This window comes from Megalobrama amblycephala, linkage group LG3 (genome assembly GCF_018812025.1).
Source record: "Megalobrama amblycephala isolate DHTTF-2021 linkage group LG3, ASM1881202v1, whole genome shotgun sequence".
Classification (NCBI taxonomy): domain Eukaryota; kingdom Metazoa; phylum Chordata; class Actinopteri; order Cypriniformes; family Xenocyprididae; genus Megalobrama; species Megalobrama amblycephala.
In genome coordinates, this window is record NC_063046.1 from 947,827 (window position 1) to 969,342 (window position 21,516).

General features: G+C 39.5%; 1 protein-coding gene across 1 annotated transcript; it reads right to left on the reverse strand.

The window, feature by feature from the left end:
* Positions 1-1,667: 1,667 nt before the first annotated feature.
* Positions 1,668-20,078, reverse strand: LOC125264235 (butyrophilin subfamily 1 member A1-like). The gene is made up of 8 exons (XM_048183442.1): positions 19,647-20,078; positions 19,475-19,528; positions 17,617-17,976; positions 17,058-17,351; positions 16,494-16,595; positions 16,395-16,415; positions 3,025-3,066; positions 1,668-2,935 (listed from the first exon to the last, which is right to left on the reverse strand). Exons 2-8 carry the CDS (start codon positions 19,524-19,526, stop codon positions 2,313-2,315), a joined length of 1,494 nt encoding a protein of 497 aa, XP_048039399.1. The 5' UTR covers positions 19,527-19,528; positions 19,647-20,078; the 3' UTR covers positions 1,668-2,312.
* Between the last annotated feature and the right edge of the window lie 1,438 nt (positions 20,079-21,516).

The window sequence follows — 21,516 nt, forward strand, 5'->3', positions numbered from 1 at the left end:
CCAACCTCATTAGCTGCCTTTATATTTACATGACTAATATCTTTTTTTCTTCTACACATTGTTCCTCCATCAATATTCAATTAAAATAATATTTGCCATATATTTTTTTGAGCAGAAAAATCAATCATGATCCTTCAGGGGTTTTTAACCCTGTTGAACCCTCTTATATGCAGACGTTTTCTCAGAAAGTGACACACTTTGTAGTATATTGTGATGATTACAAGATACATGTTCACAAGTATCTAAAGCGTTTTCTTTTGCTTTCAGCTTACAAACTAATTACTGAGAACAGGCCTAGAAAAGAGAATACATATATTAGTGCAGGGTTCACAATATTGATTTCTTGATATTAATTGATTCTCATATTGATGAACTGATACTGATTCTTAAATTGCCGTCACATTAGCATTCATAAATGTCCATTGTCTATGTATGAGCTCACACAGAGTTCAAAGATGTATTTTATTACCAAATGAGTATATAACCGCTCACGCTTCGACATTCACTGACAGTACCTCAGTCGTGAAAGGGCGTTCAATTTACATTCAAGAGAAACTGAGGAGATTGTTGAGAGCAATACAATCTAGTCAACGTTTGCTGAAAATTGCCATTTGCAATTCAAAATAGGTCATTTGTGTGATTCATGTAGTTTTCGAAACATTTTGTCTGCATTTGGCCACTAAATAAAGATTTAAAATAACATTTACGATTTTGTGTGCGAATGATTCTAAATATATATGATCTAAATATAAATCCAAAAGAAAAATATATGAAAATAACTATATTAGGGAGCGGAAACAGCCAAAAAGTGCTCTTACTGGCAGCCATCTGCTGGTTATAGTGGTAATATCATGTCATTTTCATTTAAAGTGTTTTCCACCCGGTGGCAGAAATCTTCCACTAAAGCATGGCCATTTCCCATGACTTATCTCCATAAATAAAAAATTCAGATCTTCTTTAAAGTTAGTTTTACATATACTGTTCCCATTTTAAATTAAAACAGAAATATAAATATTTTTGAGGCAAATAAACAATACAAAAATCACAAATCCCTCCAAAACTGCTTAACTAAAAAGAGAGCAATATAGTACATGTTGTTTGAAAAAATTATTTTAAAAATGTGTTGTTCTGTCTGGGGTTGAACATCTGTCAAGGGGTCAAAGGGGGTGTTTTACAACACACTATGGTATCGAAAATGGGGGGAGGGGGTCGCATCTTTCCCCACCGGTGATAAGTTTGCATCTCTCCAAGCACAAGCTAGTTATTGGGCTTTTGGCCTCATCTTCTATTAATGCAGATGAGTATGTTATGTCTTTCAGCATGCAATCAAACGTGATATCAGAAACAATTAGATGTGTGATTAAATGACTTCCTCCAGATATTAATTATTAATTACAGTCGTTGACTTGCAGAAAGTTTTTTGTGATGGTTGGTTGTCAAAGGGATAGAATATACAGGGGGCGCCAACACTGATCTTGCAAACCCCTCACTAAATAGAGTGGTGCAGGAGATATTCTCCATTATAACCAATCAGTCAAAGAGTAGATTGAGATTCAGGAACCTTTCTGATTGGTGGTGGGTCATAATACACAATTTTACCGTTATGTTTATCTGTACAACAACCTTACACAAAAGCTTGTGCTTTCTGTTTTTTTTTTTTTTGTTTGTTTTTTGCACAATGATAAATTGCATTTTAATTATAAACATGGAAATGTGCTTTTGTTTGGTTGGTAATGTATTTGCTGACTGTGTGTCTTTCCGCGGACACAAATAGCTTTTGTGTAATGAATTCATAAAGCAAACCAATGCCTGTCATTATTATTATTATTATTATTATTATTATTAGCCTAATATTATTCTTATTTTACTACATTATCATTTAAATCTGTTTTGACCAGGCCCCACGATTTGCGTATTAATTGCAAAGTTTAACCATCATGAAAGTTTATTTATTTTGCATGTTTTGTCTTGTCACTTTACATGAGAAATCATTTAAAAACATTTCAACAGAAGAAGAGATGAAAGAGAATTCAATTCGGTACTCGTGTGCTGATGTCCATCACATATGCAGATTGACATCTTAAAGTTTCTTCTTCTCACTAGCTTTTGGATAATAACATTTAATAAAACACCATCAATAAAACTAATATCAGATATTTAGTTAGAACTGAGGCTGCTGTGTTCAAGCTGTACATTAAATCAGTTTTCATGATTTCTGGGAATCAAATCCATGACCTTGAAGTGTGAGAAGAGAGATAGATATACTTTTTGTTCATTTACATCCTTCTGTCTGAACACACTGGATTGGTCAGTCAAGCATCTGAGCTGTTACCCAGTAAAGGTTGACTGGACTCTACAGGTGATTCTACAGAAGCAGGTATTTCTACAGTTGATTCTTCAGGTTTTGGACAATCTAGAATTATAAGTGGACTCTGATCTCCTACACCTGGATTAAACAGAGGAGCGACAGATCCAGTGAATCTGGTGCTCATGGTCAGGAGATGTTTCTTCTCTTTGACATTGTAAAATGACAGCTGACCGTCATCATAATCTAACAGAACTCCCAGTTGTTCAGGTCTCGGCGTCAGTGAGAGTTTATCTGGTTTTTCAGAGCTGGTGTAAAAACCATTAGGACCGTCTGAACACAGACACCAGTAACCGTTTGATGGAGTTAAAGCAGATCTGTCTTTTAAACAAAAATTTCCATGTTCTGCCACACCAATTAACCAGTAGTTTTTAGGAGGTGTATCTTCTTGTGCCAACTCAACCTCCCAATAGTGACGACCAGATTTAAATCTTTGAGCTCCAAATGCACATAATTCATATGGAAATCCCTCTCCAGTGGGTTTATAATCTTGAGAGTCTCTCACTCTTTTACAGTCCCCACTGACCCTCAGATCTGGATGTAAATGCTCACGGTCAATAGTGATCTGATCTGTGAAGAAAATAAACCAATTATTAATCCTTATGTATATGAGATGATATTTACACTCATATGCATATATAACTGAGATGATGTCATACCTGCATGTTTCCTCAGTTCTTCTATGTTTACGTCTCTCATGACTGAAATTAAAAACAAATAATTTGAGGTTTTAGTGAAGGAAAACTACAGCTGTGATTGAGGACAAAATGAGCATAAATAGTTTAACTTTCATGAATTGTTAATTTCCCATATTGAAGTCGTATTTAGGGGCCAAGCACCGAAGGTGCTTAGGCACCTATTGTTATTGTTGGCGTTCCGTACGCTTATTATTATTAGGGGCCAAGCACCGAAGGTGCGGAGGCACCTATTGTATCCGTTGGCGTTCTTTTTTTTTTTTTTTTTCTTCTTCTTCTTCTTCTTCCGCTCTTGAAGTCTATGACAGCCCATAGAACCGCTTGCGGGAAAGTTATGAAATTTGGCACACAGTTAGAGGACAGTCTGACCTTTGTCCATAGCAAATTTGGAGTCTCTAACTCAATCCCTCTAGCGCCACCAGCTGTCCAAAGTTGCACTTATGTTTATGTTAATAACTTTTGAACCATAAGGGTTAGAAACAAAATGACGTCATTTTCCGTCATAAAAAAATTTCCGCCATTTTGAATTTTCTGAAAAACCTACTTTTTCGAACTCCTCCTAGGCCGGATCATCTTCAGACCATGCTGACAAAAAGTTATGGAATTCAAGTTGATTCCTCAAACCGTTTTTGAAAAACACGCGAACGAATTGTACGTAGTGCTTGTGAAAATAGACATAAGGCTGTATCTCCGCAACGCTTTATCGTACTCGGACCAAACTTGGTACATGTCATCACAAGCATGACCTGAGGCAACCTGCAGCGTTTCGGCGCAGTGCCATCTAGTGGTGCGGAGATATGAAAAATTGATGTTTTTGCTTATAACTTCTGATGGGTTTGTCCAAAAAACATAAATTTGGTCTCGTTGGATTCAGAGCATCATGCCGAGTCGATAGTCAATTTTCCCATATCAGACATTTTGGCCGTCGGCCATTTTGAATTTTGTTCTAAAATGCTGTATTTTACGAACGCATTAGTGTATCTTTACAAAACTCGGTATAGGTCATCAGCACAATGCCCTGAAGGAGCCTGAGAAGTTTCAGACCAGCGCCACCTTGTGGTCAAAAGTTATAACAAAATTTACGAAAATGCTAATAACTTTTGATTATATCAACCGATTGTAATGAATATGGTCTCAGTAGATTCCTTGGGTCATGCTGAGAACATAGATATCAAATTTGCCATAGTCAGCTGAACTTCCTGTCCGCCATATTGTTTTTCTTTAAAAACCTACTTTTTCGAACTCCTCCTAGACCGTTGCTCCGATTTTCACCAAAATTGAACCGTGTCATCTTCAGACCATGCCGACAAAAAGTTATGGATTTCAAGTCGATATGTCAAACAGTTTTTGTATACAGAAGCAATGAATTTGAGGCATGATGCAAAAATGACTCTTGAAGCTGTATCTCTGCACTGCTTTATCATATTCAGATCAAACTTGGTACATGTCAACACAAGCATGACCTGAGGCATCATGCAGTGTTTCGGAGCAGCGCCACCTACTGGAGTGGAGATATGAAAAATGAATATTTTTGCTTATAACTTCTGATAGGTTTGACCAAAAATCATAAATTTGGTCTTGTTAGATTCGGGGCATCATGTTGAGTCGAATGATATCCAATTTTTCCATATCGGCCATTTTGGCCATCATCCAATTTGAATTTTGTGCTAAAACACTGTACTTTACGAACGCATTAGCATATCGATACGAAACTCGGTATGGGTCATCAGCACAATGCCCTGAAGGAGCCTGAGAAGTTTCGAACCAGCGCCACCTTGTGGTCAAAAGTTATAACAAAATGTGCAAAAATGCTAATAACTTTTGACTATATTAACCGATTGTAATGAAACTGGTCTCAGTAGATTCCTTGGGTCATGCTGAGAACATAGATATCAAATTTGCCATAGTCAGCTAAACTTCCTGTCCGCCATATTGTTTTTCTTTAAAAACCTACTTTTTCGAACTCCTCCTAGACCGTTGCTCCGATTTTCACCAAAATTGAACCGTGTCATCTTCAGACCATGCCGACAAAAAGTTATGGATTTAAAGTCGATATGTCAAACCGTTTTCGTATACCAGAGCAAAGAATTTGAGGCATGATGCAAAAACGACTCTTGAAGCTGTATCTCTTCAGTGCTTTGACATATTGACACCAAACTTTGCAAGTGTCATTGTCACCTCACTCTGACCATACCACAACAATTTGGACACAGCGCCACCTATTGGTCGAAAGTGATGAACCAGTAAATCCTCATTTTTGATCATTTTTCAGCTCTTTTACCTAAAATGATCTTAATAGGTCTTTAATTGCTCACTGCTGCAGTTAGCCTGATGCTCCCAGTCGTGTTGGCTTGCTTCTTGTGCCGTTTTTGTGCTTGGCCCCGTAATTGCTGCTTGCAGCTATATTTAGGGGCCAAGCACCGAAGGTGCGGAGGCACCTATTGTATCCGTTGGCGTTCTTTTTATTATTATTCTTCCGTTTCTTCTTCTTCTTCCGCTCTTGAAGTCTATGGCAGCCCATAGAACCGCTTGCGGGAAAGTTGTGAAATTTGGCACACAGTTAGAGGACAGTGTGACCTTTGTCCACAGCAAATTTGGAGTCTCTAACTCAATCCCTCTAGCGCCACCAGCTGTCCAAAGTTGCACTTATGTTTATGTTAGTAACTTTTGAACCATAAGGGCTAGAAACAAAATTCTTCAAAAAGCCAAAATTCATAAATTTAGTATGGGTCATCAGGACAATGACCTGAAGGAGCCTGAGAAGTTTCGGACCAGCGCCACCTTGTTGTCAAAAGTTATAACAAAATTTACAAAAATGCTAATAACTTTTGACTATATTAACCGATTGTAATGAAACTGGTCTCAGTAGATTCCTTGGGTCATGCTGAGAACATAGATATCAAACTTTCCATAGTCAGCTGAACTTCCTGTCCGCCGTATTGTTTTTCTTTAAAAACCTACTTTTTCGAACTCCTCCTAGACCGTTGCTCCGATTTTCACCAAAATCGAACCGTATCATCTTCAGACCATGCCGACAGAAAGTTATGGATTTCAAGTCGATAAGTCAAACCGTTTTCGTATACCAGAGCAACGAATTTGAGGCATGATGCAAAAATGACTCTTGAAGCTGTATCTCTGCAATGCTTTATCATATTCAGACCAAACTTGGTATGTGTCATCACAAGCATGACCTGAGGCATCATACAATGTTTCAGCACAGCGCCACCTACTGGAGTGGAGATATGAAAAATGGCTGTTTTTGCTTATAACTTCTGATGGGTTTGACCAAAATTCATAAATTTGGTATGGTTCATCAGGACAATGCCCTGAAGGAGCCTGAGAAGTTTCGGACCAGCACCACCTTGTGGTCAAAAGTTATAACAAAATTTACAAAAATGCTAATAACTTTTTTTTCTAATTGCTCACTGCTGCTGTTGGTCTGATGCTCCCAGCCATGTTGGCTGGCTTCTTGTGCCGTTTTTGTGCTTGGCCCCGTAATTGCTGCTTGCAGCTATATTTTTAATTATATTCACATTGTGCTCTATTATAAGAAACTGCATATATTATGTCTGAAAATAAACGGTGGGGTCGCCGCCGATGACCTCATGGGCAGCGCGCCGACATGTAACGCCAATGCGCTTCGGGCGACCTGAGTTCAAATCCCGGCTCATGGTCCTTTCCCGATCCCATCTCCCTCTCTCTCCCACTTCGCTGCCTGTCTAAACACTGTCCTATCATAATAAAGGCAAAAAAATTCCAAAAATCTTTAAAAAAAATTAAATAAATAAAAGAATAGAGTGGGATCGTAAAAGTCTGAAACTTAAAAATATGGGATACAAAAATATCTAAACATAATCTAAACAAAATGAACTCCTGGTTCAGCAGGTCAGATTTCCTTGATTCTATTAAAGCACAAGTTGCTCTTTATGCTGATAAAATTATTTGTTACGAAAGATGAAAGCTAATTAGATAAATACAAACCAGAAGCATTTTCACTGGTGCTCTCAGACATCTGGACCTTAATGTATCCTGGTATAAAAAGTCAACAACAAACAAATACTTGGAAAGACAATAAACCACTTTAAATTACACTTTTAACCATTCCAGGCATTCAAGGGAGTCTGGCTCATTTGTGTAAAAGTACATATCACTAGAATTCATAATTTTATGCATTAATTGGCACAAAAACAAACTTTCCAGGTCAGGTTCTAGGTCAGGTTGCATACAGATCAGGGGCCGTATTCACAAAACATTTGATCTTACCACTAAGAGTTCTCCTAAATAGCAGTAAAAGTAAAAGTTTTCTCTTAAAACCTATTCACAAAGCTGCTGAGACAAACTTTTACTAAGGAATAGACTGAAGTCTTAAACTAAGAGTAAGGGCGGGGTTGACCTCGTTGCTATGGAGTAAACACACAGTGATTGGCTGATGGGGAGGAGTCTCTGTCAGCGATTTAACCATAGAAATATTGTAGAATGAGGTGTCATGTTTCCACATTCAAATAAAGGTTTTAAAATACAAATGTTGCCCTATTCAAATAAAGATTTTTTAATAAAAATGTTGACATATTCAAATAAAGGTTTTAAAATGTAGGCTAAGTGTCACTAATTAAACTAGTATATACAGTGAATTGTCCACCTCTTAGGTATCTGCATCTCAAGAGAATGCAGAATTCAAGGGACAAATTATGTTTTATAAACAAAGTTTGCGAGAAACGCATTCAAATCTAATCAGCTCGAGAGGAGGAATATATACACAGACGAGAGCCAGCTCGCCTACAGTTTTCTGCATCCCTCCTCCACCCTGATCCTCACTCTCGGCTGGGGATACGGGGAGAACTTTGGGTTAAATTCCAAGCTCAGAGCCCTCAATCCCCTTGGACAGCACACCAAATGTGTTTATTTTATTTTTTTTACTCTATTCAATCATTTGTAAGTGTGAGCTCATGAAAACCACTGCCACAGGTATTTGGACAATATTTATTTATTTGTTAAAGATTTATTTTTGCCGTTTCATCGTAGATTCAAATCTATAAATCAAAATGTATTGCATTTATGAAGAAAAGGTTCAGCACCCAAGGCTCAATCGCTATTCCCTCAATGGTGTTCAGTGTCTTTGGGTGGATTACGACTGTTTGTGATTTAGTCTCAGTGACTCAGGAGTCCTCTTGACTACTCCTAACATTTCACAGATTTAGGAGCTAGTTTTAGCACTAAAATGCTTTGTGAAATACCAGGCGCGCTGTTGGCATGGGGGACAGGGGGGTCAGGACCCCCGCAGTTTTGAAAAGACAGAAATCGACCCCCGCACTTTTGATAAGGGCTGCTTCAATCAGTCACACTATATCATCTTTTAGCTTAGGATATTTCCTTTCAAATGAGACCATTTTCACGTTTCTGTGAGCTTTTGTTCGTAAATAATCAACTGTTTTGTCGCAGATGTGAACAGGAAATGCGCTCTCGAACGGAGAAACACGCGATCTCCAAGCAATCGATCACAGCGTGCTAACATTTTAGGACAGGTCGGTGGTATATAAATCATGTCCGAACGTTAGCGTTTGTCAATTAAGCCAAACCGTCCATTTAGAAACCAAGAAATTTGACACTTTAAGGTAAGGAGGCTGATCTCTCAGGTTGACGCGCGAGCTGGCTTGTTTTGATTTCGGTAATTACATATAGAAAGTTAAAAGCATTGATGGCATCTATAAAAGAGATATCTAAAAGCGAAACGAAAGTAGGACGCACGAGAGGAAGCGAAACGAAACGAGGAAGAACTCCTTTGCCCATGAGCGCGGAAAGACGCGTTCGCTATGCACACGTGCACCGTCCGTGTTTGGGTGTAAAAGAGCTTTTGTCTCTGTGCAAGAAAAGATGGCTCACCACATTGTTCCAAATGTCATGAGAGAATTGTCAAACTATTTAAAAATCACATTTCTCAATGCAAGATTGCAAAGAATTTGTCTTTCACCATCTACCATACATTATATTGTAAAAAGATTCAGGGAATCTGGTGAAATCTCAATCTGTATAGGGCAAGGTAGGACACCTCCATTGAATGTGCATGACCTTTGACCCCTCAGGTGGCATTGCGTTAGAAACCGTCATGCTACTGTCTTAAATAAATCCACATGGACTCGGGAGTACTTAGGAAAACAGTTGTCACTTAACAGTCTGACGCTACATCAAGAAATTAAACTCAAATCTCTGTTACACAAGGACAAAAGCTATACATCGATTCTATGCAGAGATGCTGCTAAGTTCCCTGGGCGCGAGCTCATCTCAGATGGTCTAAAAGACAGTGGAAATGTGTGCTGTGGTCAGATGAATCCATGTTTCAGCTTGTTTTTGGAAAAAATGGACATCGAGTTCTCAGTCCCAAAGACAAAAGGGACCATCCAGACTTTAATCAGCAACAGGTGCAAAACCATATGTCTGTCATGGTATGGGGGGTGTATCAGTGCAAACAGCATGGGCGACTTGCATTTGTGTGAAGGTACCATTGACATGGAGGCATATATTGGGATTGTACAGAGATATAAATATTTACTATATTTCCTGGGTAGCAAGACAATGTCAGGCCTCATTCTGCACGTGATTCATCAGAGTGGTTCCTATACAATCTACACCGTAGAGTGCATGTGTCTGACTGCTTACAGTCCAGATCTGACTCTTATTGAAAATGTATAGTCCGTCATGAAAAGGACAGACAGCGATGACCACAGACAGTTGTATCAGGCGAGATTGGGTAAAAATTCCCCTTGCAAAACTGTAACTATTAGTATCCTCAATTCTCAAATGACCGTAGTAGCACGGCAAACTACCCAGTGCTCATTCCTGTTATTTTAGGGAACCAGGGTTACACTAGTAACCATAATGGTTCAGTCACACTGCAATCGCATGGCCTTGATCAGCTGTATAAAGAGAGGCTCAGACCTCAGTCGGAGCCTGCTACATAACACATAATTGACAAGATTGACAACACACATGCTTGAAGAGCAGGGATGTCCAGGTTGTGAAATATGATAAAAGTGGATGGTGAAGACCAGCTGGCCACCGCACAGATATCTGTGATAGAGACTCCGCTGGACCACACCAAAGAGGAGGCCATACCTCTAGTAGAGTAAGCCCTCATTCCTAAGGGGCACTTTTCAGTCCACAGACTTGAAAGTCTTTGCTTGGAAACCGGCAGACCTTTAGTGCAGCCTCCGAAGCTGACAAAAAGCTGCTCTGATTGCCAAAACTGGCCAGAGCGCTCAGTCATACACTCTGAGGGCCCTTACAGGACAGAGTTACAGAATTATCACCTGCGTTCTGCATGGGGTAGAAAGCACTTTTGGCACGTAACCTTTCCTTGACCTAAGGATCACTTTACTGTTGTAAAGTGTCGTAAAGCGCAGTCTAAGTGCAAGACATCGGGGCATGATTCGCCACAATACCTGACACATACACTTTCCTGTGAACTGACACAATCTTGCAATTAGTGGGGTCTTCATTTTCGAGCTAAGCACCAGCTTGAGAAAATAGACCATTTCTGGGTGTAAAGGTGCCTCGTGGAGGGAGCCTTTGCCTCTGAGATCATTCTCATGACTACAGGAGGTAAGGCATAAAGGCGCAGGTGAGGCCATCTTTGGGCCAGCACATCCATTTAATTCAAAAGGTTTGTCTGGCAGCGGAAGTTCTCTTTCGTTACAAAGAGATCCACATCTGCTTGATCGAAGGTGTGCCATATTCTATTCACCACCCGGGGGTGGAATCTCCATTCGCTTGGGGGGATCCGCCATGTGATAGCATGTCCGCTCCTTTGTTTAAGGAGCCCGGCATGTGAACCGTCCTCAATGACCAAAGGTTCTTCTGTGCCCATAAGAGAAGCCGGCTCGCCAGGTCTGTGCAGAGGGTGAGACCTGACACCTCCTTGTTGGTTTACAAAGGCAACCACCGTCCCGTTGTCGAGCGGACCTCTGAGTTTTGTCTACAACTACTTAATCTCCTTAACCATCATTTTTTAGACAGTTGGTTTTAACCAAAGCAGGAGTGGTCGCATATAGAGCAGGCCCAGTGGAACTACTGAGGAAGCTGCCACCATCAGGCCCAGCAGATTTTGAAACCTCTTGAGGGGAAGAAGAGACCCCACTCTGAACGAGGCTGCCATGTTCCTGATTTTCAGTGAGTGCACTTGAGAAAACCAAGACTGCATTTGAGCTGAATCAAAGACCACCCCCAGGAATGAAATTTGTTGGCTGGGGAGCAGCGAGCTCTTGCCAAAGTTGACTCTGAATCCCAGGTTCTCCAGATGACTGCAGAGCACATAGCTCCTGTCTTGACTGGGCTAAAAGCAGCAAATCGTCGAGGTAGTTGAGTATGCGGATTCCCACCTGGGGAAAGAGCCACACTATGCACTTTGTATGCAAAGGTAGAGAGAGTCTGAATGGAAGGACTGTATACTATTCAGATCCACTGATATAAAACATCCTCTTTATAAAACCCTGGACAAATTAAGGAGTAGTTTTAGCAACAGGCTTATTCAGCCTCGTTGCTTGAAAGAACGATACAGGAAATCATTCCTGCCTAGTGCTATTAAAGTATTTAACTCAACTGTCTAGGAAAGAAATGTGTTAAAGTGTTACTGACTGTATTAAGCTGCCATGACAATTTAATTTCCCGTCGGGATTAATAAAGTTAAATCAATCAATCAATCAATCAAAACAATCCCCAGGGCAAATCTGCGTGAGGATTTATTTCATAGTTAACATTCTGAACAACCGTCTCATGAGGGCACGATTCAGACATTTCAAATAGAGAATGGGCCTGAGACTATCTTTCTTGGGGACGAGGAATTAGCGGCTGTAAAAGCCTGACTCGCTTTTTTCTAGCAAAGACATGAGAACTGCTGTGAATCACGCCCATGAAGCGTGGAGGTCTGCGACTGAATTGGAGCGAGTAACCTTGTTCTATTACTCCCAAAATCTCCGGGGATGGCCTGCACGGTGGACCGCTCCAACTTGGGGCGAGGCCCTTGCCATTTTGGAAACGAGGAGCATTTGGCCAGGTGGAGGTGTGGCTTGATTTCAGGCTCTGCTATCAGCTGGGGCTGGGCGGGTGCTGATGCTGGCCTGGGTTGCTGCTGAGTTGGCTGGGCTGTCTTGGAGTGACTGGAAACAGTTGACGAGCTGGCTCTCTACAGCAGGAAGTGGCACCTGGCCTTTGGATGACTTCTGTGCCGTGATGTAGCGATCCGCAAAGCCGTCAACCGCGGAGCCAAACAGGCTTGACAGGGAGATGGGGAATCCAGAAGTCCTTTCAGCATCTTTAATCTCTTTGATCTGCCTGCATTGACACTATTTTCTTTAAGAGCTGCTGTGCAGTCAAAATTATATACCAGTTATCACTGTAAAGCTGCTTTGACAAAATCTGCATTGTAAAAAGTGCTATTTAAATAAAGGTGACTTGACTTGACTTTAAACAGCGCTGGGTCGGGTCCGGACTCATCCATATTGTGGAAGGATTTGGCCTGATACACTTGAAGTACCACCATTTTGGCAGCCTGGCCATCAGCAGCAAACGCTTTGGAGGCGAGTGCTGACGTAGTCCTGCATGGCTTTTGAAGGGTGAATGGGCTTTGTCTTCCAGCCGAGTCCCGTGGGCAGGCAGAGATGCACGGTGACGGCCTCTTCCACTGGGGGGAGCTTCATGTAGCATCAGCACCATCGATCGTGGAGAGAGTGGCCGAAGAGGAAGAGGGGATGCCACTTCTTAGTGAGCTCCTGGTGGACTTCCGGGAAGAACGGGGCCAACCAGTCCAAGTTGAGCTCTTGAACAGCTTTAGTGAGGACTCGCATGAGCTCTGAGTCCATCGGGGGCTGCACGTCATCAGTTTCTTTAAGCAGCAGAGGGGCGGAGCTATCCCCAGAACTCGCCTACTCACCACACTCAGAAGCGGCCAAAGACATTGAATCCAATTCGTCCTTAGATCAGCCACTCGCAGCAGATGAGGGGCGCTGATCTTCGTGGGTGAAATGCAGAGTGGGGCAAGACTATTTAAAAATTTAAAAGCAAATAAGAGAAAAAAAATGGATCCTGAAATGTATGGGCAGCCAGTGAAGTGAGGCTAAAATAGGGGAAATGTGCGCATATTTGCGCGTTACAGTTAACAGACATGCTGCAGCATTTTGAACCATCTGCAGACGAGCAACAGAAGACCCACTAACCCCCACATACAGTGCGTTACAGTAATCAAGCCGAGTGGTAACAAAGGCGTGGATTACTGTCTCAAAGTGTTGCCTCGAAAGAAATAGCTTTATTTTGGCTAGCTGCCTCAATTGAAAAAAGCTTGATTTAATGACTGCCCCGATCTGACTGTCAAGCTTAAGGTCAGAGTCGATTTTAACCCCTAGGTTAGTCATGGTTAGTTTGTTGTACTGGGCCAAGGCCTCCACATCAACAGAAGGGGTCCCAATGGTGCCACCAAAAACCAACACCTCTGTCTTTTTTACATTAAAACTTAAAAAGTTAAGAGACATCCAGGCCTGTATATCGTCAAAACATTTGGTCCAAACCAGTGTCGGGGTAGTTACTCAAAAAATTTAATTAGTTACAAGTTACTTCTGTAAATTGTAATGAGATTACTTTACTAGTTACTGCATTTGAAAAGTAACTTCACTACTTATTACTTTACGCTGTATCTGTCAAGCAGTGAGTACCATGACAGGGTCATCCGAGATGATATTTTACAGCGGATCGCCCAGGAGCTACAGTTATCAGGTTAAAAAACTCACTCTTGATCACGACATGAAATTTCTCTGTACTACTGTACAATACGTGTTGGTAGCCATTAAAGAAAACATATTTAGTTTCATATTTATGCTTAAATAGGCCTATTATAATGTTATTTTTTAATTTCATCTATTTGATTAAGTGGACAGCATGAGTAAGACAGAAATACATCATAAGATGCGCAATACATCTGGAGACATGGAGTGGATCAGACATGATTTTGACCACTTCATTAAGTTTTGTAGAAAGCCTTTCTTTAAAGTGAATTTCGTTTTGTAAAAATTGTATCTTAATTTTAATCAATGTTTCATCAACCAACTGTCTTGGTTTAATAAAGAAGCAAATATATTCATGGATGCGCGGACGCGATCACTTGCGCCTGAACAGGAGCGTGACTTGGCTAAATGAACCGAAACTCAGCAGCTGTTTGCCTCACAGACACAAGAAAAATATCTATAGAAAGCATGAAATGTCTTCTTCTAAACTAAATAATTCAAAACGAAAAGAAATGGGCTGCTCTCTGATTATGTAATCCGAATGAAAAGTGCATTCTGCACATCCACTGCGAAGATGATGAGAGTCAGTAATATATCAACTTCATCTTTGCAGCCGAACACTGATTTAGAATACATTAAATTATTAAAAAAAAAAAATTAAAATGTCACCTTGTTGTTTTTTTGTCAAATTCATAATCGTTTCTTTTGCCGGTTCTTTATGGCAAGCTTTATGCATGCGCTTGAGTGCTATATAGGCTAAATGCTAATTATAATATTGTATTCTCTCCAGTATTTAAGAAATTGAATGTGAATAATCAACTAATCAATGTGATTAGTCAACTAATGGCTTGAACAGCTATAGTCGATGAGAAAAAAACTTATTTCACATATTTTCTATCCAGCATGTCACAAAGGGTATTCTGATTTGAGCTTGCGCTCCGCTCGCATGATCTCTCTCTCTCTCTCTCTCTCTCTCTCACACACACACACGCAACTTTGTACGATTGTTTCGGAAATCGGTAGGTCGAAAAATCGTGTCGTATATCACCTTGTCCGTACGATTTTCAGATAAACTCACTCGTGACGTGTGCGTGGACATACGATCTTCTGACCATCAAAATTCACACCGTGTACGCCCGCCTTTAGGCGGGGTCGGCTGATGATCAGTGACTCCTTCAAATGACCGGTGAGCAGGATCTTTCGCCACAGGTTTTGTATTACCATGCTGGACTGACAAATGCTTAGACAGGTTGCTCATCAGCTACGTCAAATCGATCTCTATGGCAACGGCACACATACAGGCACACGCATGCACGCACCACTTAAACAGACAGAACTTTACACACAGGCAAACACGGCTTGGGTAACGCAGGAAAGTTCATTCGTATAGTCTAGTAAAGTAGTGTAGTTACCAATATTATTAGTGTAATGCGTTACTTTACTTCGTTACCCAAAAAAGTAATATAGTTACTGTAATCCGTTACTTTGTAACTCGTTACCCCCAACAATGGTCCAAACGCAGCAGTTAAATCAAGAAGCACAAGAATAACACAATCACCAGAGTCAGTAGCTAAAAAGATATCATTAAAAACTACTGAAATAGCAGATACTGTGCTGTGCAAAGTTTTAAAACCGGACTGGAAAATTTCAAGAATATTGTGGCCTTTCAAAAAGGCCATTAATTGACTGCAAACTATCTTTTCAAGGATTTTTGAAAGAAAAGGTAGTTTGGAAATAGGCCTGAAATTTGCAAGATCTACAGGATCCAGACCAGGTTTTTTTTTTATCAGAGGTTGCACTACTGCATGGTTAAAATTTTTAGGAACCACACCTAAGGACAGACTGCTATTAACAACTGCAAGAACAGATGGCCCAGACGTAAGTCAGTTTCACAGATGTAAACCAATCAGACTTTTCCCCATACAAACTTTTTTCCCCAAAGTTTTCCCCATAAGTGTCAGCTAAAGTGTCAGTTCCACACTACATGAAAGGTGATTTTCAAAAATCCATTATAGGGGCACTTTAAATCCTATCTTAAAGGGATAGTTCACCCAAAAATGAAAATGTGATGTTTATCTGCTTACCCCCAGCGCATCCAAGATGTAGGTGACTTTGTTTCTTCAGTAGAACACAAATGATGATTTTTAACTCCAACCGTTGCCTTCTGTCAGTCAAATAATGCTAGTGGATGGGAACTATTTATTCTCCCTGGCTTTTAACATTTCTTAGTATGTCATCCTGGGTTTCCTTTGCATACTGTTGATTGCTCATTTGATTATTTTGTTTTTTACTTAATCTTTTTATTCATTGTGTGTTTTTTTTTTTTTTTTAATTCTTTATAAAGCCCTTTGGTCAACCTTGGTTGTTTAAATGTGCTCTATAAATAAACACTGACTGATTGATTTGATTGATTGATTGATTGATTGATTGATTGATTGATTGATTGATTTTAAACTCTAAAGCAAAATAAAAGATGAGAAAAGAGTTTTGTCCCAGTATCTGGCTTGTGACTGAAATGATGAAATGATTCATGACTGTTTAGATGTTAGTGATGTTCATGTTACTTACTTTGATCTGCTGGTTTCTTTCCTGCAAAACAGATCAAAAATATTAAGAGATGACATTGGATACATAAACACTCAACACTAACTCTTTTGAAATCTGTACCTGGTAGTTTGTGTCTGTTTTTGTACAGGATCAGCCCAACCAAACCCAGAAGAGCACAAATGAGAATGATAAAGAAAAGAGCCTTCCATGGATCTGATGAATCTGAGAAAGAGAAACCAGATCAGTCTAAACACCTTCAAAATGTTTAGACTTTTGAAAATCTTTTTTTTTTTTTTTTGGCAACATAAAAATGCCATTTGCAACCAGTTTTACATTCAAAACAGGATAGTCCATGAGAAATGGATGTGATTTGATTTTTTTATTGGATTGGATGTTTAAACAATGTCTCCATGACAGGTGGTTGAAAAGAGGGACTGATGTCGTCTATAATCCAAATATACAGATTTATTATAAATAATTTTTATAGCTAATAATATTTGCACAAAATGTAAATTAAAAGTGAAATTATTAACCTCAAGTTAAAGTCACAGAGGAAAACATTCGAGGTGTTGGAAATGATCACAGGGCTGAAGTCCAAGCATCACTTTATATTGGCTATCCACAACTAACCTGCTACGTTCTGCGACTTAAACATGTATGAGAATGAGTGAAATGTTCTCTGACCTGAAGAGATGAAGGCCTGCATGTTAATCCTACTTTCTCTTAAGTCTCCAGTCTTGAGAGACATTGAACATGAGACCAGTTGAGCGTCCGAGTGAGAGACGACTGTCCAGCTGTGGACTGAGAACATCTGATCTTTTCCACGACTGCGAGACCCTCCTCCAGGATGGAGAGCCTTTCGCTCATCTGACGTCCATGTGACGTTCGGCTCTGGATACCAGCCGCTGGACTTACAGCTGATGTTCACACGTCCATCATCCAGAGGCTGTGGATACAGGACAGGAGCAGATCCTAAAGCTGGAAGAGGAGAGACAGATGTTCAGATGTTCTATATATTTCATTTATTTGAGTAAATGCATCTCTAGTGCAGTTGATTGACCATTTCTTTGGAAAATTTTGGCAGCTTTTCTGCTGCAAAATACTGGGTTTGATATTCTATTGGATACAGAGTTAGAGGAGTAGAAATCTGGAGGAAAGCCTACTCGTGCAAAAAAATAAGCAAACTATTCCTTTAAAAGAATGTAGAACCCTTAAAAATGATGAATTGTAGTTTTGGACTCACCAATGACTTTGAGAACCACCTCTCCACTGCCATATGCCTTTTCTCCACTCACATAACAGTGAAATGAACCTTCATCCTGAACCGTGAGTTTCTCCAGCTGTAGAGAGACGTCTCCATCCTTCAGTCCTCCAGACAGATCTGAGCGCAGAGTCAGTGAGCTTCGGTTCCTGTAGGATTCATCCTGCTCCTTCTCAATCTTCCCATCCTTATAGAAGAGAACAGGGTTGGCGAACACTTCACGGTACCAGCGGATCTCCAGAGCTTCAGCGTTCTCAGGAGGAGAGATCCAGCAGGGCAGAGTGACTGTGGACCCGACATGAGCCACTGTCTGATCACGAGGAACCACAACAGTGAACGACGCTGAAAGACACAATATTCCTTAGTCAATAATGAATATATTACGCATTAGTGCAAATTTACTATGCATTAGTGGTTAATGTATATACTGTATTTATATGTATCTTCTTGCATAATGAGCGCTTGTAACAGATAGTTTTTAATGTTTTATTTTCTTTAACCCTCAGATGGTCCTTGTTTCCTGTTTACACATGTTGTCAATATGATCCCAAAACTGAAAGCGTAATTGTAAAAAAAATATACATTTTCAATGATACAAATAATATTATTTTTATTTTTTTTGCTTCTCATCTATACATTAATGCTGTGTTTTGGGAGATTTTAAGTACTTTTTTTATCTATTTACTGCAAAATTCCTCAACTACACCTTTAGCACGCATATGAAATATTACATTTTTATGAAAAAAAAAACCCCGAAACAAAACACTTTAATAAAGATGAAATATAAGTTGTTTCAGGATATTGATCTCGGTGTTAGAAGCAGAATTCTGCCATCTGTTGGTTAGAAAAAAGCTTGTAGGAATTAGTTTTAGAAAAAAAGGGACAATTACCATATCTGGCCAGCAGAGGCCCATAGAGATCCATTCATTTTTCTGGATGTGGCTTACTGCTCTTTTGTGATGAATATTTTGTAAATATATATTTAAACATTAAAAAATTAAACATTTCAGAATTTTTTTGTGTGAAAACTTAGATTTTTGCATGAATTGTTGATTTTATTTGCCAAATTCTATAAAAATTCTCTCTATTGCAGTAACACCTGTGTGTTTATGTGTGTTGTTTGTGTTTTTGTGTGCACGCGTGTGTGCGCATGTTTGTTGATCATGTTCATCCACATTTCTTTTGTCCCAGACCTTCGTTTATGTGTAAAAACTTTCCGATTTATGCATGAATTATTGATTTTATTTGCCAATTTCTATAAAAATGCTCTCTATTGCAGTCACACCCCTTGTGCTCCAGAACCAGATTGGATTTATGCTGGATTTATTTATTTTATTTGACAAATTAAAAAGAAAAAAAGTCTTATTTTTTCGCATTTCCCATTCATTTTCAGTTGGGGTCATATTGACCCCAAAGACAACATTAGTAAAAAAAATTATAAAATAAAATTGTACATGCCTTTAGAACAACCGAATCAAGCCCAGTTTTTGTGTGTGTACAGATAGATAATGTAGGAAAAAATCACAAAATGTTATTCCACTGAGATGAAGGGAACCATTTTTTTTAACTAAAGGAAAGTCGATTAGGGTCATATTGGCCCCAAGGACATGGAAAGAAGCGATTATTAAATTCAGGGCTTAAATAGATGGGGAGTAATTCGCATGAAACAGAACAGGTGAGATAGAACTAATTAGCAGCCAAGAAGACTAACTAGAGAACTAAGAAAAACGTGAAGAAGAGCAAACAGATTGAATGAAAACGAAACCAGAACAGAACACACATCTGAACAATAGCAGGCCTGAATATGATCTAAATGAAATGCATCGCTTCATGTTCTTACCAGAAGTCTCTATGAGGAAATTCACCAATACTGCGATAATAATCGACAACATTCCTGTGAAAATACAGACAGACTCATATTAAACACACTCTGGTGGATTTGTTCCCTCGCACGAATGCTATGATATCAATAATGCACCAGACTGTCGAGTTCAGTGAGGAAACAAACTCACCGAGACAAAGACTCGTCCGGTAAATCACAGTAATCCGGCTGGTTTAGATGAATATGAGCTGATGCACGCGTTCAACACAATAATACAGTCAAATATGAGCGATTAAATCCGAATCTATCGAATGTGCTCCTGGTTTTTCTTCCCTTCCTGCTCCTTACTTTCACTTTCTAAAAATAGATGCGCCTGAAGCCACAGAATATGAATGGTCAATCCACACAGATCTCGTCGCTCCGACATTGACGTGAATAAGGATTTTCCCCTTTTTTCCCTCTTGGGTCGACTGTAAAAGAAATAAATCTAGAGGGAAAGAATCCTGCAGTATGAGATAATGTAGATCAGTTTATGACATGACGACACCCCTTAACAACAGTGTGCGTTTACTGATGAATTAACAGATACGGGATGATGATCCATCATATAATCATTTATATTTTATTAGTAAATGTGTTCATTTAGAAACAGTAGAAACCTGAAAGCCACATCATTCGGCTCTTTTAGTGATGCTATAGTTTGAAGGAGGAGGAGGAGAGAAGCTTCATCAGCCTATTCTTGAGAAGATGAATCTGATCAGCTTTGGGAATATTTTTCATAGAGAAATCAGGGTTTGCATTTTGTTTCATTAAGTGAAAAATTTGAGCTTTAAGGTTTGGATCTGCTCCTAAATAGGGTTAGAGAGGGATTTATTCTTTATTTAACAATCTTTTATTATTAATATAAGTGTTTGGAGCTCTTCAGAGTTTTAAATTAAAATATGTTTCATTTTAACCAGCAAAAGTCCAGAATAGTGGCACTGGCACATATTAAGGAGAATACTTGAAAACCTGTGAGTGTGTCCATATTGAACTCTCTGACAGTATAATGTGACAGTCAGTGTTGAATCTCTAATAACTGTGATGATGTTAGTCCAGTTTGTTTACACACAATACATGTGTTTATCAGCCATCTATCATCTCAACATTCGCTTGGTCTCTTATATATGTGTTTTTTTTATCTTGAAACGTTTCGCATCAGTTCTGGTAAGAATTTTTAGAATGTTTAAGATCGCAGCGGTCACACACGTCCGTCCAGCGCGTTTACATGGAAAAACAATGGAAAAGCCCCTTCTGTGTTAACGGCCCCTTATTTGTTCATTAATGACGTCATCGACGACTCGACTTTAATCACATAAATGTTGACTTTAAAAAATCCGAAGTCATTCAACCCCTAGAACAGCGTCTTTGGACAGGTATCTCAAACATCAGGTGTCAGTCATTCCTGCTGTCGTGAGTTTCTGTTCTGCAGGTCTTTTGTGTCGAGATCAAGTTCTGTTCATCACACAGAAATTAGAACACTTAGAATAAAGCACACAAGTCATGATACTTTCATGGTGCTTTTTCTCATTTAGTTTCAGCTCTGAACATGTGTTTGACTGAAGAAAGAAGGTCCTACAGGTGAACAGTGACTGTAGTCCCGACCGTAAGGTACCACAGCTGTGGTTGTTGGAGAGAGAAAGAGAACTTCTAAATTCATTAGAACTGAATTGCTTTGAGGTTTACAGCAGTAGACCCACACAAGCACTGATAAATCAGGACTTTTACATTGAAGTTCATTGTCATTTCATGTCTTGCTTCACCATATGCCTGCTTTCACTGCCTTGTTTATTATTGCCATAGTTTTTCTTGTTAGTTTCTCTGACGATTATCCACGCCCCTCCTTATCTTAGTCCGCCTCTGTCTAAATTCCTGATTCTGTCTAAGTTTGTTGGTTATTGTTTTGAGTTCCTTAACTTGGTGTTTATTTATTCTCCCATGGTGTTCATGTCTTGTCTTGTCTGGAGTTCATGTTATTGCCATGCCTGGATTCATGCCTTGCTAATCTGTGGATTACTTCA

Bases quoted from the DNA above. Each gene is read 5' to 3' on its own strand.
- LOC125264235 (XM_048183442.1), bottom strand. From the start codon at position 19,526: ATGTTGTCGATTATTATCGCAGTATTGGTGAATTTCCTCATAGAGACT. The intron at 17,352-17,616 runs GTGAGTCCAAAA...CTCCTCTTCCAG, and splicing joins GGTGGTTCTCAAAGTCATTG to CTTTAGGATCTGCTCCTGTC. The intron at 16,416-16,493 runs GTACAGATTTCA...TCTGTTTTGCAG, and splicing joins AAACAGACACAAACTACCAG to GAAAGAAACCAGCAGATCAA.